The 19,254-nt window shown below is 43.1% G+C and overlaps 1 protein-coding gene across 1 annotated transcript in view; it reads left to right on the top strand.

Moving 5' to 3' along the window:
- The window catches only part of itpr1b (inositol 1,4,5-trisphosphate receptor, type 1b), a 521,126-nt gene that overhangs the window by 415,259 nt on the left and 86,613 nt on the right, over positions 1–19,254 (top strand). Inside the window, exons 53-58 of the mRNA XM_078209411.1 lie at positions 3,597–3,761; positions 4,398–4,593; positions 16,024–16,122; positions 16,293–16,426; positions 17,101–17,266; positions 18,045–18,205. Of these exons, the coding sequence (XP_078065537.1) occupies positions 3,597–3,761; positions 4,398–4,593; positions 16,024–16,122; positions 16,293–16,426; positions 17,101–17,266; positions 18,045–18,205 (921 nt within the window). The remainder of the gene's footprint in view (positions 1–3,596; positions 3,762–4,397; positions 4,594–16,023; positions 16,123–16,292; positions 16,427–17,100; positions 17,267–18,044; positions 18,206–19,254) is intronic.

Here is a 19,254-nt window from a genome sequence, read left to right as displayed (position 1 = left end):
TGAAGAAAACTGGACAAATAGTTTGAAAGCTGTGCTTCCTAACCTTTTGTGTGCCTTATTTTCAAAGCACTGTTTTCCATTCTGCTTCAGCCTCTAACACTACTGTTCTGCTGCTTAGTTAAAATATGTGCTGGAACACAGGTTTCTGCAAATTAACTACAAATATCATTTTGGAAAAGCCCTGAGTAAATGTTTGTGTCAATCATCCCTTCTGCAGTATTGTACGCGGGGTGTTGATTTGCAGAGGAGCATTCAAAAGGGTGAAGAGTCTCATGATAGAGATTGGCAATTTAGTCTTTCCTCCGAATCCCTTCAAGTAAACAGGAAAACAGTGGGGTTGTTGTGGTTTAATTTGTTCTATTCCAGAAAGCCAGTTAGCGAAGGATAGACAGGAGCCAATCTTTACACATTTTTATACTGAATTACAGAGTTAGGTTTTGAAATCTTATGGATAGGGTGACAGAACTACTGAAATCCCCATTCCCTTCCTCACTGTCCACATCCAGTAAGATTTTGGAAGAAAGGTATGTGTCTTTTAAGCCCTGAGTGTACGGACAATTTAAATAACCAGCAGATAGCCTTTTGTGGGTTTAAATAAGGAGGGTTGTTCATTCACCTGCTTTCCTCCCCCCCCCCCCCCCCCCCCCCCAACAAATCTAACGCTCATTCACACAGCGTCACACCCATGAACATGCAAGAAAAGTATAGTTGAAGATAATAGTGCACCTTTGCAGGTTATACACAAAATAGTTTATAATTCACTTGATTGGCTCATTCTAGAAAGCACATGTTTCGAGCCTGATGAAGTAGACGCCTTCACTCCTGACATGTAGTTTAAATAACTTCAGCAGTGGGAGTCATGTGCTAAAGTGGTTTTCAGCATTCTCTCGAAGAGATTAACTTCTGCAGGTCACGTAGTTAGTTGCTTGTAGTCTCATTAGCAGGAGCTCAGCTGGCAGCATTAGTGGACCTGAAAAGTTATAGACTTGGTGATCTTACGATGTTACACTCTCCAGTTTTTAAGGTAACACCCTTTCTGCAGGCAGCACTTAAAGATTAAATGGGCAGAACAACATGGCTGCCCTACCGAATGGCTTCTCATAGTTCCCTGTTCCAAATATGGTGTTTGCCTTGGATTGATTGACCACAACCTGAGCTATTATTTGAAGACATTTCATCCTGACGGGGGAGGTGGGTGGTGGTTGAGACAATCCTTGTTTCAAGAAGACCCATTCAAGTCGGGAGATGTCATTTGCATGGACTCAGGAGATGGGTAGTTGACACCTCTTCATCTGGAATGTATTCTTTTGTCCTTGTGAAACATTGTAGCAGTTTTGAATTCAGAGATCAGGTCAGATACCCTCAGCAACCATCGTTTGCAACACACGTGGTCCATTTTAAAAGAAAGGTCAGTTCCAAAATATTCCTCGTGGAGTAAAGTTCGTATTTAAGCTATGAATATGACATGCCTTTACTGGGCATGACACCTCCTAACACAACAACCACAGATTTAGTCTCTAACTGTTTATAGAGAGGTCAAGTCAATGTCTGATTAATGCCATGTATAATTAAACAGCATTAATACACAATCAACATCACATTATTGGACCCCATTCTTCTCTGTTTAAAAATGTAATGTATTCCCCATTTTACTCCTTACAAATTCCCCTTTTTCCTCCTCTTCCCAGAGAAGCTGACTCAATTGAAACTACATAGGGTGCATAACGGTATTCTATGCAGTTAACCTAAACTGCCTGTGCTGGTAGAGTGAGACAGTAATACTACTCCACTGGATTTGGCCCTCATCCGACACCCAAGTATGGAAAGTCATGAGTTAGAAATCAGGCGTGGGAACCCTGGCTGATGAGTTACAGAGAGCCATTGTGCCATTCAGACTGCTGAGGTCAGCAATCTTATCACAAACCAAGACTTGAGCTTGCGACCTACTAGCGTTACTGTTAAAGGCTGTGCCAACCCCTCCTCACTTGGCTCCAACTTTATCATCCAATTTCTGCCAGGGCCACCGGGGGACAAACAGGACACATTTACTTGTGTCCTTCAGAGCTAAACTGTTCCACAGTGCCGCCATATAATGAGATCTTGCATATCACCACCGGACGTTACAATCCCAGAATGTCCGTCGTCTTGTCTAATGGTGAAATCTTACCAAAAAAATGGCAGTGTGTTGGATCCGGCAAGAAAACCAACATGTTTCTGTCCAGACAACACACCAGTTTTCTCTCCAGATCTTACCCCACACTGCCACACAAAAATAGCTGGGTGTGTTTCATGCCGTCACGTAGGGGGACAGGCTGAAACATGCTGGCAAAGCCCAGCTGCACGGAGATTGGGGCACCATGTTTAAAGGACATGCTTAAAGGCCCGATTAGGACAATGATCACTCCCCCCACCCCGGCTGCCCCCAGCCCATCACGGAGGTCTTGGGGGCTACCTCCCCACCCCCCGATTGGATCCAGCATTCACCACCCTCTAGTTGAAGCCGGTATTCAACCACCCCACCTACCGATCAGAGCCGGCACTAGCATCTCCCTCACCCAATCCCCCTCCAGTGGTCAGTGCCAGCAACACTGCCCCCCCCCCCCCCCCCAATCAAACGGCCATTGCCGATATCTCCAGCTCCCACATCTGCTCCCCGTTGCCATCACCACAAATAAATGAATCCCCCGCCTGCCCCATCCCCTCTGAGGCTCCCACTGGAGTCTGCACCTGGCACTGCCAAATTGCCAAGGGCAGTGCCAGGGGCATTGCCACACCACTGCCTGGCCATGTTCCTCTTCCCCTGGGGCTATACTCACCATTCCTTGGGTTCACGTCAGGATGAACCCGTTGTAAACTATGCTGACGTGACTCACATCGATATGGTTTGCAGATATGTGGGAGTGGGGGGTCAATATATGGCAAGGGGGAGGATAATGAAATGTTAATATATTAAAATGTATTTGAATCAGATTTGTGCCCATTATCACTGGCGAGATCTGTGAATTCCAGGGTTTCGCTGAATATTGAACCCCAACTGTCAATCCCACAGATGGCGAGCGTGGGCTCAAAATCGCACCCCAAGAGTTGACACCTTGCTGTTTTTAGCCATTTTTTTGTGTTCAATGACCATTCTTTAAATGGGGTGTAGGAATTTGATACTTAATGCAATGTCGTTTTTCACTGCGGAGATTAAATCCCAGGGTGATTCGATAGGTTCAAATCTCAGTATCCACAGCTCTTTCCTTTTAACAATAAAGCTATCACAACCCTGTGAAAACAGAATTTGAGTTTGCATGACAATATAGTTACTGAGCTGGGTTGTGTCAATTTGCATAATCATTGAAGTTGACCCAAAACTGACCTTGATGAGTTATTTTGATTATTTAAAGGGAGATTCTCTCCTGTCGAGGCAAGCTGTTAAAGGATATGTAAAAGCCACAATTATAATTATCACACTCCACATTTCAAATGTATGGAGGGAAAAGAAGCTTTTTATAGAAATTTAGGTCACTTGCTGTAAGGTAAGTACAATCGTCATTAACTCTATATCTGTTGATATTGGAAGATAAATGATTTTTTTTCATGCTTCCTAACAGGTTGGCAATAAGGTAATATTCCTGACTAGTTTTGTGGGAAACCGAGGAACTTTCACCAGAGGTTACATGGCAATGGTCCTGGACGTGGAATTTCTTTATCATCTAGCATACACACTAATATCTGTCATGGGACTTTTTGCCCATGAATTCTTCTACAGTCTGCTGGTATGTATCTGAAGGGATCAATTCAATTTTGTTTTAAACACTTGAGATTAAAACTTGGCCAAACTTGGTGGCAAGGATGTACAGAAAAGTGAGTTGCCTTTCTACCCGAAATGAGGAAGATCAGGTGGTGAGACCCCCCCACCCAGTGTCATTTGTTCGAATGGCATAGTCAGCAGAAACACGGCATAGAATCATACAGCACAGGACGAGGCCATTCAGCCCACCATTCCTAAGCTGACTCCTTGAAAGAGTTATGGCTAATTCCCCTCTTTTCCCATTGTCCTGCCAGTCATTTGATTTAATAGCATAAAGGATCTAATAGGAGTGCAGGATGGCATGGGGCAAAACTTGAGTTTTAACCCAATATCAGTCATTTTACACATGACAATCATCATGCAAAGACAAATTTGGATTTAATGAATGTTCACATTCAATGTATATAATTTTACATATCTGAAGTGACTACCTAAAGTAAGTATATCTTGACTACTGGAAAGATTATGTTGTCCTATCTAATTGTGATGCTTAAAGCGATACACAGAAATGCAGTTACTGGGGATAGAATAGCTATATCCAGCAGGGTAGATTTTCTTAACTTTCTTTTAAAAACACTAATCCCTTCTGTTTATTTTTCAGCTTTTTGACCTGGTTTACAGAGAAGAAACATTGCTGAATGTCATCAAGAGTGTCACTCGAAATGGCCGCTCCATCATACTGACAGCTGTGCTTGCTCTCATCTTAGTCTACCTTTTTTCCATCGTTGGCTTTTTGTTTTTCAAGGATGACTTCATCCTGGCAGTGGACAAAGTGCCAAACAAAACCTACTGGGCAGGTAAAATCAACGAATTGAATAAGAATTAAGCAGGGCTTAAATTGTGAGACCTTTGTGAGGTCTTTATGTTTCATTCAGTGGTTAAAGTAGATATTTCTTTGAGAGCTTGTGGGGCATTGGATAGGATAATCTTCATGTTTTCGAACAATCCCTATTTTGTCCTGTTTTTTTGTGAACTCATTATAGTAGAATGGTAACAGTTCTATAGCAGACTGGACAAAAGACCACTATATTTTGTTGTGTGTGGTTAGGGTAATGCTGATGGTTTTCAGTGAAAGAATTTGAATTATATTTTGTACAGAGGCTGGTGTTTATTTTCAGAGAGATTTTCCTTTTGCAAACCACGATATCCAGATGTCATAAATACATGTCATAATGAGTTTTATACATTGGCAGCTCCATTGGCTGGCTCAGGTAAGCCGAATGGATGACAGCCACATCCCCAAAGACATGCCGTATGGCGAGCTTAATATCAGCATGTGATCAACAGGTCACCCACGTCTGCGATACAAGGATACCTGCAAGCGAGAACTCAAGTTGAGCACGTTCAGAGTTGATATATGGGAAGTTATTGCTGCTGACCAGTGTGCCTGGAGACAAGCAATCCGGAAGGGTGTGGGAAAAGCAGAGGGCAAACGAAATGACCAGGCTGCAGAAAAGAGAGCCCGCCAGAAGATTAAAACCTCAGGTGACCTTGAGCCAAATGCAAAAGAGAGTCTCACTCGCATATCGGCCTCTACAGCCACAACAGATGTTCAATACACAAGTGACATACCTCGGACACAGTTCATCTTCTCCTGAGATGGACAGATGCCAATAGCAGTAGCAATAACATTGGCCTCATGTTAAGACAGGTGTGAAGTTGAAGGGATGTGACAGAGTGTCACGTCGTGGTTAACTCATACTGAAACTTTGTATGTTATTTCTGCACTAGTGTTGATGGAAAGGCTTTACCTATAGCAAAAGCGTCATTATCACGTTTTCATCAAGTAAGCATACTTCATATGCAGAGTTTTTTCCCAACACACAACATTTGGGGTTTTAAGATGTGCTTTCTTTCAGCAGTTTCCTAGCTCTTCCTGTTAGCAAAGCTTGCCTCTTAATGGTGAGAAAATAGTAACTATCAAGGTGGAAAGAGATTTGCATGTCCAGGTATACACTGAACAAAAAGTAATCAAAAATGCTCATGGAATATTGGCCTTTATCTCAAGGGAGCGGGAACGAAAAGTAGAAGAATTTGTATTCGCGTTGTTCAGAACTTTGATCAGACCTCACCTCGTCTGCATACCTCAGGAAGGATTGATTTGGCCTTGAAGAGGTCGCAGTAACAGATCCAGCAAATTGATTCCAGGGCATAAAGGGTTAAATTCTCAGCATGTGTTGCATGTACTCTGAGTTTGGAAGTTTGAGGTAATCGAGGTGTTTCAATGGGGACGTTTATGTTTGCTGGATATATTGTGGGATCTGAGAAATAGTTGAGAAGATCGAGGTCCAGCAAGGTTGCGTTCCACTCTATTGGTAGTCACATGACAATGGAGTTGTTGATTAATCATAACAATTAACCTCAATCAGTAATTTATGTCAGACCCAGTGGTAGAGAGCTTTGGGATCAATAGATCCAAAGATACCTTTTTTCCCAAGCCCGTTCCAGTCACCACACGTCATGTCTGTAATTACTCGTAGAAAACTACATAGGGCAGGTAGATTGAAGTGATTTGCTTTGGCCTGCTGAATCCAATTTTCAAATGAAGCTGCCACAAATTTGGAATGTAATCAGCAAGTGCTTTCTCATGTTGAAGAGGAGTGGAAATTTGGAACCTTCTTCCTGTCACCCCATCCCCTATCCAAAGAAAAGCTATGGATCCTGGGTTAATTGAACTTTTCAAGATGGAGATTGGGATTTTCTTTAGGTTTTAATATTGATATGGATCAAAAGTAGATGCAGTAAATGGAGTTGAGACACAGATCTTCCACAATCTAATTGAAATGTGGAACAGGCTCAAGGAACTAAATAACTTATTCACTCCTGTCCTTGCATAAAGTGGAAACTTTACACACGCTTCACTTGAAGACAGTGCATGCTCCAATATGACAGTGACCTTCCCGTTCAGCACACTGAACGTCAAGTTGACTGATAATAGATTTCAACTCGCTCAGGCAGAATTCAAATTCAACCACAGTTCTGCCATTTATTTTATAGTTCTCACCCTAATTGGATCTACCAAAATGCATCACCTCACATTTGTCCAGGTTAAATTCCATCTGCCATTTCTCTGCCCAATTTTCCAGCCTATCTATAACCCGCTGTATTCTCTGACAATCTTCATCACTATCTGCAACTCCGCCAATCTTAGTATCATCCGCAAACTTGCTAATCAGACCAGCTACGTTTTCTTCCAAGTCATTTATATATATATATATATATTACAAACAGCAGAGGTCCCAGCACTGACTCCTGCGGAACACCACTAGTTACAGACCTCCATTCAGAAAAACACCCTACCACCGCCACCCTCTGTCTTCTATGGCCAAGATGTGGAGATGCCGGCGTTGGACTGGGGTAAGCGCAGTAAGAAGTCTCACAGCACCAGGTTAAAGTCCAACAGGTTTATTTGGTAGCAAATACCATAAGCTTTCGGAGCGCTGCCCCTTCGTCAGATGGAGTGATTATCTGTTCTCAAACAGTGCAAACAGACACAGAAATCAAATTACAGAATACTGATTAGAATGCAAATCTCTACAGCCAGCCAGGTCTTAAATGTACAGACAATGTGGGTGGAGGGAGCATTCAACACAGGTTAAAGAGATGTGTATTGTCTCCAGACAGAACAGCCAGTGAAATTCTGCAAGCCAAGGAAATTCTCCAAGCCAATTCGAGCGGTGTTCATTCATCCGTTAATGAACCGGAACAGCAGACAGAGAGACCCGCAATGCAACCGAAGAGGAAAGAGTTGAATTGGACTCCTCCGGAAGGCCTCTGCCCTCGACTTGACATGTATGCCCAAGCCATCAGGAGATGCGTCAACACCAAATTCATTAGCCGCACTCACAAGACAGCACCGAACATCACCCAAGCACAACGCAACGCCATCCACGCTCTCAAGACCACCGCAACATTGTCATCAAACCAGCAGACAAAGGAGGGGCCATCGTCATACTGAACAGAACGGATTACTGCAAAGAAGTGTACCGACAACTGAACAACGAGGAACACTACAGACAGTTACCCACAGATCCGACCAAAGAACACACCCGTCAACTCAACACTCTGATCAAAACCTTTGAGCCATCCCCTACGGACAAGCCCTCCGAATACACAGGATCTGCTCGGATGAGGAGGATCACAACAGACACCTCCAGACGCTGAAAGATGCCCTCATAAGAACAGGATATGGCGCTCGACTCATCGATCAACAGTTTCGGCGCGCCACAGCGAAAAACCGCACCGACCTCCTCAGAAGACAAACACGGGACACGGTGGACAGAGTACCCTTCGTCGTCCAGTACTTCCCCGGAGCGGAGAAGCTACGGCATCTCCTCCAGAGCCTTCAACATGTCATTGATGAAGACGAACATCTCGCCAAGGCCATCCCCACACCCCCACTTCTTGCCTTCAAACAACCACGCAACCTCAAACAGACCATTGTCCGCAGCAAACTACCCAGCCTTCAGGAGAACAGTGACCACGACACCGCACAACCCTGCCACAGCAACCTCTGCAAGACGTGCCAGATCATCGAAACGGATGCCATCATCTCACGTGAGAACACCATCTACCAGGTACACAGTACCTACTCTTGCAACTCGGCCAACGTTGTCTACCTGATACGCTGCAAGAAAGGATGTCCTGAGGCATGGTACATTGGGGAAACCATGCAGACGCTACGACAACGGATGAATGAACACCGCTCGACAATCACCAGGCAAGACTGTTCTCTTCCTGTGGGGGAGCACTTCAGCAGTCATGGGCATTCAGCCTTGGATCTTCAGGTAAGCGTTCTCCAAGGCGGCCTTCACGACACACGACAGCGCAGAGTAGCTGAGCAGAAACTGATAGCCAAGTTCCGCACACATGAGGACGGCCTAAACCGGGATGTTGGATTTATGTCACATTATCAGTAACCCCCACAGCTTGCCTCCCTGGCTTGCAGAATTTCACTGGCTGTTCTGTCTGGAGACAATACACATCTCTTTAACCTGTGTTGAATGCTCCCTCCACCCACATTGTCTGTACATTTAAGACCTGGCTGGCTGTAGAGATTTGCATTCTAATCAGTATTCTGTAATTTGATTTCTGTGTCTGTTTGCACTGTTTGAGAACAGATAACCACTCCATCTGACGAAGGGGCAGCGCTCCGAAAGCTTATGGTATTTGCTACCAAATAAACCTGTTGGACTTTAACCTGGTGTTGTGAGACTTCTTACTGTTCTATGGCCAAGCCAGTTCTGAATCTAATTAGCTAGTTCACTCCTGATCCCGTGTGATGTAATCTTTTGCACCAGCCTGCCATGAGGGACCTTGTTGAATGTTTTACTAAAGTCCATGTAGACAACATCCACAGCCCTTCCCTCTTCACTCATTTTTGACACCACCTCAAAAAATTCAATTAAATTAGTGTGACATGACCTCCCTCGTACAGAACCATGCTGTCTGTCACTAACAAGACCATTCAGTTCCAAATCTGTATAGATTCTATTTCTAAGAATCTTCTCCTACAATTGCACTATCACTGATGTCAAGCTCACTGGCCTATAATTACTCAGGTTATCTTTGCTACCCTTCTTAAATAACATGACAACATTGGCTATCCTCCAATCATCGGGATCTCACCTGTAGCCAATGAAAAAACACAGATTTCTGTTTGAAACCCAGCAATTTCATTTCTTGTCTCCCTCAGCAATCTGGGATAGATGCTATCCGGCCCTGGGGATTTGTCTACCTTAATGTTTTTTAATACACCTAATGCTTCCTCCCTTGGAATGACGACTTGTTCTGAAGGGTTTGCATATCCCTCTGAGACACACCAATCAACATGTCCCTCTCCTTTGTGAATACCGATGCAAAGTACTCATTAAGGATTTCACCCACTACCTTTAATTCTGCGCATGTTAATTATCGATAATTAGATAATAATAGAAGGCCTGCAGTGATGAAGGCATTGACAAGGACATCACTGCTGTGATCATTGTGAATTTCAGTTATGTTGCCCAACTTAAGGAATAAACAGTGCACAATGGTTATCATATATTATGTTTTGAAGAGGCTAAATGTAGTATCCTGACTTTTGTGTTTGCTAATGTACGGCCGTTTTCTCCCACTGAAATGTTTTGTTTTGATTCTCAAGGTCAATAATAAAGGTTGAACTATGATGCAAGTGAGTTTAGCCAGGTTTATCATTCTCCACACCATCAAGGATTAGGTTTGATTGGGTGAATCATCAAATACTTTCTTCAATTCTCTTGTTCCTTCAACAGACACAGTTTTAGAGTTTTACAGAATTGAATGCAAGCTATTGGAGTTGATGGCAATTTGTATGTGATCAATCAGGAAGTCTACTCGCGCAGAGAAGTCCTGGGCCTCCTAAAAGCCCATGGAAACGTTCATAGAATCCCGACAATACAGAAGAAGGCCATTCGGCCCGTTGAGTCTTTACCGACCACAACCCCACCCAGGCCCTATTCCCGTAACCCCACACATTTACTCTGCTAATCCCCCTAACACTAGGGTCAATTTAGCATGGCCAATGAACCTAACCTGCACATCTCGTCGACTATGGAATTAGCAGGGAATGAACTTGTCAGTCAATAATTAATATCCATTATAATGGGTTTTTTAAGAAATACATCAGGCAGAATTTTCTGGCTCCTCCCACCGGCAGGATCTTCTGGTATCACCACAGTCAATGGGCTTTTGGCTGGCTTGCCGTCTCCATTGCAGCGGGACCTGCTGCACCAGGGCCGGAAAATCCCAGCCATCATATTCGAGTCCTCAAGCCAGCCTGCTGAGTAATTCATAGAATGACTATGTTCAATATTGACTGCGTCCTTTATTTCTCTGGCCTACCCTGCCACCTACTGAAGTCAAGAAACAACTTGGGCCCAATTCACAATTATCAGGGCTTAGGGACCCCCCCCCCCCCCCCCCCCCAACACCCCAACTCAAATTAGCACGCAGCAAACTTCATTCTGCAGCCGGTAGAAACCCTACCCAGTAGGGCCTTGGTGTGTCGAGTTAACCTTGAGGAAAGTGTGAAGAATTCAATTCCCCTGTGACTGGCCTGTCCTCCAATAATGAAACAGGCTGGCGGATCCGTCATCAGCATTCCCCTGGGGGGGTTGTGGGGGGGGGGGGGGGGGTGTGGGGGGGGGGAGCGGCTGTACACCCAGTCGGCTTTGGGTGTCCGATTTGAAAGTCAGCCATAAAGCAGTCACTCATTTCGGTCTTAAACCTCAAGCTGACACAATGTGTGTTCTACTGTCCACAACCACGCTAGTTCACCATTTAACAATTGGCATTGACAATTGAGATTCTGAAGAGGCTTGATAGGGCAGATGCAAAGGTTGATTTCCCCGGCTTGGAATCTAGAACATGGAAGTAGAGACTTGAGATAAAAGGCTGATCATTTAGGACTGAGATGAGGAGGAATACCTTCACACAAAGGATTGTGAATCTTTGGAATGGTCTATCTCAGAGGGTTGCAGATGCTCGATCATTGGATAGAGTTAACGCTGCAATTGACACACTTTTGTTCTCTCTGAATCAAAGGATATGGGGTACAGGCAGTGAAAGTGATGAACAGCCAGAATCACATTGAATGGTGGAGCAGGCTCAAGGGTCTCTAACTGCTCCTATTTCTTGCGTTCTTACAAAACATAGTTGCTGGCCCCATTATGGGAAATAGCAAATTATTGATATGTCAACCCATGGCCTTGTACTTGGCTTCCAGGCAATTCTTCTGATATCCTTAATTTCCTCATAATGGATATGATGGATATCTTCTTCATTTTTTAACTTGACAAAACATCAAATACCAAGGTATTTGACCAAGTGTGACACCACAGCCATAATAAAGGGAATGTGTTCTGCTTTGGAGACTGCACCTCAAGAAGGATATATTGGCTTGGAAAGGGGTACAGTACAAATTTACCGTGTTGATTGAGAGTTAAATTATGAGGACAGGCTTATAGTTCATGAATTTGGTACAATAGAAGGTCTGCGGAGAGATTTGGACAGGCTGAGTGAGTGGGCGAGGATCTGGCAGATGGCGTATAACGTTGACAAATGCGAGGTTATTCACTTTGGAAGAAATAATAGCAAATTGGATTATTATCTAAATGGAAAGAAATTACAACATGCTGCTGTGCAGAGGGACCTGGGGGTCCTTGTGCATGAGACGCAAAAACCCAGTCTGCAGGTGCAACAGGTGATCAAGAAGGCAAATGGGATGTTGGCCTATATCGCAAGGGGGTTAGAATATAAAAGCAGAGATGTCTTGCTGCATCTGTACAGGGCATTGGTGAGGCCGCAGCTGGAATACTGTGTGCAGTATTGGTCCCCTTATTTGCGGAAGGATATATTGGCCTTGGAGGGAGTGCAGAGAAGGTTCACCAGGTTGATACCAGAGATGAGGGGTGTTGATTATGAGGAGAGACTGAGCAGATTGGGTTTGTATTCGTTGGAATTTAGAAGGCTAAGGGGGGATCTTGTAGAGACCTATAAGATAATGAAGGGGCTGGATAGGGTAGAGGTGAAGAGATTCTTTCCACTTAGAAAGGAAACTAGAACAAGAGGGCACAGCCTCAAAATAAAGGGGGGTCAGTTTAGGACAGAGTTGAGGAGGAACTTCTTCTCTCAGAGGGTGGTGAATCTCTGGAATTCTCTGCCCACTGAAGTGGTGGAGGCTACCTCGTTGAATATGTTTAAATCACGGATAGATGGATTCCTGATCGGTAAGGGAATTAGGGGTTATAGGGATCAGGCAGGTAAGTGGAACTGATCCACTTCAGATCAGCCATGATCTTATTGAATGGCGGGGCAGGCTCGAGGGGCTAGATGGCCTACTCCTGCTCCTATTTCTTATGTTCTTATGTAATAGAGGGGGTATAATCTGGTAAAGGGACTCAATAGGATAGATGTAGAAAAGCTAGTTCCTCTGGTAGATAAATCCAAAACAACTGGATATAATCACAATAAAACCATAATATTAAGGATTGGAAATCTGGGACACGAAGGCTGTGGATGCTGAGGGAAATTTTGAAACCTGACATAATAGATTTTTGTTGAGCACGAGGCAGGTAAATGAAGTCGAGGTACAGGTTAGCAGTGATCAGCAGTGAACTGCTGAAATATGAATGTACCTACTGCTGGTTGTTCTTACACCAATAGTGTATGTTTTTCCCACATCTGGATTGCATTGGAAGGGAGTTTCTCTCTTCACGAGCGGTCAACAGAATGAAATGCCAGGTAAAAATGAAATGAAGAGGAACTGTGTGATCTGCAGGCAAGTGACAGAGCAGCGCAGCAGGCAGCTCAGACAGGGGATGTTTTGATGCATTAGGTGGATGTAAAGAATGGCTGTCCCTTAGGACAGGTGCGTGTAGCACGCCTGGAATAAGCATGAGGCATAAAAGATGTGATCTGAAGTGACTGACGCAGCCACAGACAACACTGAGCCTGTGGTTGAGTTTGACAGCAGAAAAGATTACAGCTGCACACAATGTTTTTGTTACTCCTGGATTCTTCCCCACCCTTTCCCCACAACCTGATGTCTCCTACCTCCTTTCCTGGTATTTTGCCCCCCTACTCTTGAGTGTCACTCCATCCTTCCTTCCTTTTTCCTCTCTCCCTCCTCTTTTCCTTCCCTCTTTCTCCCACCTCTTTTCCTTCTTCTCCCACTTTTCCTTCTTCTCCCACTTTTCCTTCTTCTCCCACTTTTCCTTCTTCTCATCCTTCTCTTTTCCTTCCTCCCTCCTCTTTTCCTCCCTCCTCTTTTCCCTATGTCCCTCCATCTCCTTGTTGAGACATTTCCAGGAAAGCAGATCTCTTGCCAATGATGTTTTTTGCTGACAGTCTTCCTCTGGTGTGAGACATTACTGCTTGCTGTGTCCTCCTCCCCTTCCTCAGCAAAGCCAGTGTATGGGATTCCCGGGGGGAATTCCGTTCTGCTGCTATTGCATATGTCACAAAGAGAAAGTGGCAATGCTGCAACAATTGATGTAAAAGCTCACTGACCACCTGCGAGGAATCTGAAACAAAAAACAAAACCAGGGAAAAGGTTTAAAAAAACCCTCAGGAAACTGTTGATGCCAATCTTATTAAGTGGCTCATTCAATCCGTTTCAACCACCAATCAATCCCCAGCAGTCTTGGATGACCATTTTTAACAAGAGCAGGTTGATGTATCTGTGTTGTTACACCATAGTTACTGGGAAATTGCATGCAGGGTGAGATGATTAGTATGCCCTTAGTTGAAGTGATTTCACCAGTGAAAGATCTTCAATGTCCTTGGGGAAAATCCAACTGCATCGAACAAATCCCCAGTTTATCAGCGGTACCCAATCAACACACATGGCTCAATGCTGCTTATAATATGCAAGTTAATGAATAAATCACAATGACTTCTTCAAAACCATGGAAGATTGGAAGGTGCAACATTGGTCGGTGTTTGCCTCTGTCTATTGTCAATGCCAGTATAGGCATGAAGATATTACATGTTAAATGCTGTATCCTTTTTAAAATGGATGCTGATAAACTGTAAGATGACTGCTAAGAGTCACCCAACTTCTGCAACTTCAATACCTAGCAGGTTTTCTGGAAAGCTCCAAATTAGATTAAAATAGGCCAAGGGTCTTGCGTGAATAGACATGCCTAAAGAGCACTGTTCTGTGAAATTTCACACCTGCTACTGTCAAGGCTTACTCCAAAATACAGGGACAATAAGCTCCCAGTCTCTTTGACTCCAGGTCTGCCATATTATAAATGAGTACTATGGAAACTGAATATCCTCGATGAAGTGCTAAAGACGACTATCTGCCTGTTATATATCAATGTCTTTTGACCATGTGACTGAAACTCCTTCACGACGAAAGACCATCATTTGCCTTCCATTGTGTATCAGTGGTCATTCATCACATGATCGAAACTGCCCTCTGAGTTTGAAATCCTTTTATCTAAAAATTAAGAGGCTGGGAAGTTTGCAGAACAGCAGCTATATGGAATGACTCATCTTGCCTTTTCAAGACCTGTGAGACTTAGTCTTTTAAAAGCCTCCACCAACCTGTTCCAGAGAGCTCTGACTTCGCTTGTAAGACGTTGGACCTCCGGTCACTTTCGTCATCAGGACCTGTATACACATCACGCTGAACAGTCTCCATTTCAAAGAAACACTGCATTTAATCCAGATTTGACCTCTGCCATCTGCACTTGCCTGAACTGCAATTCCAATGTGGAAACAGCTCCCTCCTTAACTGAACTGTCACAGACCTGTGAACTGCTAACTATTGTATTTGGTTTAAATATTTGTAAAAAGTGCACTACTGTCTTTAACTGAATCTTTCTTGAGCAAGTATTGTGTGATTGATGTTGCAATAGACCTTTTCAGGGTGAATACTCTTTGTTTAAATCCATGGAAGTCTACTGCTGATGACCTTTAAATCAACTACACGCTAATGGGGTCACACATTGACCTTATCAAAGTTAAACTTGTTAATGGATATTTTTAAGTAAGAGCTTCCATCGCACCGCTTTAGGTCAAGCGACATCCAATAACTTGGATGTCCAAAGATGTGCGGGTTAGGTGAATTGGCCATGCTAATTTTCCCCTTAGTGCCCCAAGATATGTAGTTTGGGTGAATTAGCCATGGTAAATGTGCGGGGTTACGAGGATAGGGTGGCGTGCTGTGGGCCTGGGTGAGATGCTTGTTCGGAGAGTAGGTTCAGACTCAATGGGCTGAAGCATTACATCTATCCACCTTCAGGATGGAGGCATAAGAAGACAGCAACGTTTCCAAGGAATAACTGATAAAAGCTCATGTACAACACTGTAAATTGTTAATGGAACAGCAATGGTGTGGATGGTACACAAATTATGATATTTTAACAAAGGTATCTGATCCCATCTAACGTGTGCTGTCATTTTCTTTTAAGAGTAACCCTGTTGATTGTATATTGATTTGAAGCCCTGACTGCCATCAAAGTTACTGTGTGAAAGTAATACGCCCATTACGTCCATTACTCAATACGTCAGAACATTTAGTTATTTTCCTCTATTTATCAGCAATGGTGGAAAGGTTGCTGTACGAGACAGGCAACCCAATTTGAACGTGCACAGGCCTCTACTCCAGCGTTAAAAAGTAGTTGAAAATGAACATGAATCTCTGCAAATAAAACTGCCATCTTATGTCTGTTTTCCATTCTGTTGTGTTTGTTTAGAAGATGCTGCATCGATGGCAGAAGAGCTCCTGACTGCTGATGTCTGCAGACTGGGCAATGGAGAGAACTGTTCAACACTTTACTCTGTGGAAAGTAACGGTAGGGTGACCTTGGTTACAATCCAATATATTTAGGAAGTAGGGTGAGGCAACGTGCCCAGGGAAAACATTGGCTAGCAAGTGCTGCATTGATGTCCCTGTTAATTTTAGATTGAATGGCCTCAGCATATCTTAAAGATCAAACCTCATTTACAAATTATTCCCTGTCAGAGTTGCTTTCGGAGAATGAAGAGGACTCGGAGCATACCTGTGAAACCCTGTTGATGTGTATCATTACTGTCCTCAGCCATGGACTGCGAAGTGGAGGAGGAGTGGGAGATGTGCTCAGGAAACCTTCCAAAGAGGTACTTTCTACCAAACAATAACTATGTGGTGCCGATACCATCAGGTCAAACAGAGAGCGGTGGGCAGACTGTAAAACATTTGAGCTTTAATCTGCTCAAATTTTAGTTGCCAATCCAATCCACAGTAGGGTACTGATCAATCAGAGTTTACCAGCCACTAGCTTCAATTTGATGTGCTGCACAGATTGTAAAATTTGACCTCTCCTCGACAAAAACAAATTGGCAATGAATGTATCCAGTTAAGCTTGTCATTAGCCTTTCCGCTATGTATACATCTTCGTATTTAAAAAGACACACACTTATGTAAAAAAAATGAATTTTTGAAATAAATGCAGTTCTGTGTTTTGTGCATATTACACTCATTAACAGTCTGAAACACCAGAAATTATTTGTTTGTATCTGTTTTTTAAAAAAACCAACAGCTGTGTTCATCTGTAATGTATGGAAGGCTTTCAAATACGCTTTCAGGATATTTAAAGCAGATATATTCTACATGCAAAACTTAGTTTATGTTGAAATAAACTTGGAGAAAACTAGTCCAATGTGCCTAACCCATGGATGTGAGTTACACATCGAAGAGAAGTCCCATTTTAATGTACCAAACTGGCTTTCAAAGCACTGACTGTCCATTATAAATATCCGCATTCTCACTGGGTGACTGTCACTTCTTTCAGGAACCATTATTTGCTGCTCGTGTGATCTATGACCTTCTCTTCTTCTTCATGGTCATCATCATTGTCCTGAACTTGATCTTTGGTGTCATCATTGACACTTTCGCTGACTTGAGGAGTGAAAAGCAGAAGAAGGAAGAAGTCCTGAAAACTACCTGCTTCATATGTGGTTAGTATTCAGACCTGAAGTGGATGGGAGTGGGGAATGTCTTGGCTCATTGGAAAAAACGAATTGTGGTCACTAAACCACCGCTTTAAGAAATGCAGCATCCTAGGGACTGTTATGATTCCAGCAAGTTACTTTCAAAAAAATTGTGAAGCAATTTATTTTATCAAAAATAAATCTTTCTAAGGAAAAAGAGCTCCAAATGTGAAGAAACTGACCATGATGTAAAGTCCCGCAAGCTGTATGAGCTAGCTGTTCACTACTGTTTACCATTTTGCCAATATGGTATTCTGTCACCACCACCACCTCATTTAACGATTGAGTTCAGATACAAAGGAACACATGCCAGAAATCAGAAATGTACGTAAAGGTGATTATGCTGTTTGATTGGGAAGGCTTAAAATAAACTATGTTTTATGATGCATTGCGTGTCCAGGAATTGCCACAACAGATGTTTGCAGTGTGGGTTCTATTAGTGCCAGAGCAGATATCACAACATCCCACAGTATAGAACAGATGAGCATTGCGTTAAATACAGCACTCGTCATTCCAAATTATGCAATGTTGACTTTCAAATGCTTCAAAATTGTCTAGTGTCGTTGTGCATTACTTTGACTGTAAAATTTCTCAACATGTGTAAATTAATAGACTTTGAATCGTGGATTCTCCTCTCAGTCAGAAGCTTGCTGTCTGAACGGTGATGAGCTGTTTCTGTTTACACTTCAGTTCTACACATGTAATTAGTCTCAGGTTTGGTAATTAGCTAATTTATTGTTTCTAGGCTTGGAAAGGGATAAATTTGACAACAAGACAGTAACGTTTGAGGAACATATCAAGGAGGAGCACAACATGTGGCATTATCTATGCTTTATTGTCTTGGTGAAAGTTAAGGACTCCACTGAATATACTGGACCAGAGAGTTATGTGGCAGAGATGATTAAGGTCAGTAACAGCTCCAAGACCCACAGTTAATTATCATTTTGAGTGGTATAAATAAATAATATGGAAAGATGTATATCTATCAATGTGTTAAGTGCCTTGTCCAAAAGGAATAATATTGGATTATTTTTTTAAAGGCCACTTGACTGATTTTGACTGGGAGATTTGCTTGTGTGTATTAGACCTTTTAATAGTCACTGCCTGCCTTAGCACACCTCTTCCAGTGATGGCTGTACTGACTTCTATTAGAAACCTTCACGATTTCTGCACACTGTGGGCAGCTTATTTGAGGTACAAGCCACTGCTCCAACATCCAAATTTGAACATGAAGTAAATGTTTTAAGACCTAACTTTAAGGCCTGATTTTTCTTCTTGCTTAAAGAGCAGTTTTGTTTCTCATTCCACTTTCAGAATCACATTTAGAAATGGATTGCTTGACATGCAAGGCAAGATGAGCAAGATAAAAAGTTATTCCGAGATTACACTCTGCTAAGGCATTTGAACCCATGACTCACAGATAACATGAGATTCAGAAATGCTGTTGTAGACAACTTACTACCCCTTCCTCTCGCTGATTTTTTTTCACCACTTTGACCTTCTGTCATTCTTTCAGGAAATGAGTCTGGTGAAAGTCAGGGTGGGGAATAAAAACAGTTCGATAAAGTAGTGTAAGAGTACAGAGGAAGCAATATAAAGTAACAAATTAGACTTCTGTCCCCAAAATTGTGGCAGTGAATTCTGTCAATTCATGGACACGTGGAGAGACAGTGCAGTGGAGGCTTGAGAGAAAAAATCGGGGATTTTCCTTGCACTCTAGGTGAATCCAGGTAGGTGGGCTTTGGCCCCTATGATGAAAAGGCAGAAGTAGTCTGAAGTGGTCAGAGTCATAAGGCTGCAGCTTGCAGATCAGTAGCAAGGGAATTTGAGAGGCCAATGATGAAGTAGCTGGGAATGGAAGATGGGTCAAGGGCATGTAGATAGTCAAGGTGATGAGAAAATGGCTGATTGGGCCTTGTGTGTAATTCAGATCTTGGAGATAGCTAGGCTTTGTG

This window comes from Mustelus asterias, chromosome 3 (genome assembly GCF_964213995.1).
Source record: "Mustelus asterias chromosome 3, sMusAst1.hap1.1, whole genome shotgun sequence".
In the NCBI taxonomy this organism is placed as follows: Eukaryota; Metazoa; Chordata; class Chondrichthyes; order Carcharhiniformes; family Triakidae; genus Mustelus; species Mustelus asterias.
This window is presented reverse-complemented; position numbering and strand designations above follow the sequence as displayed.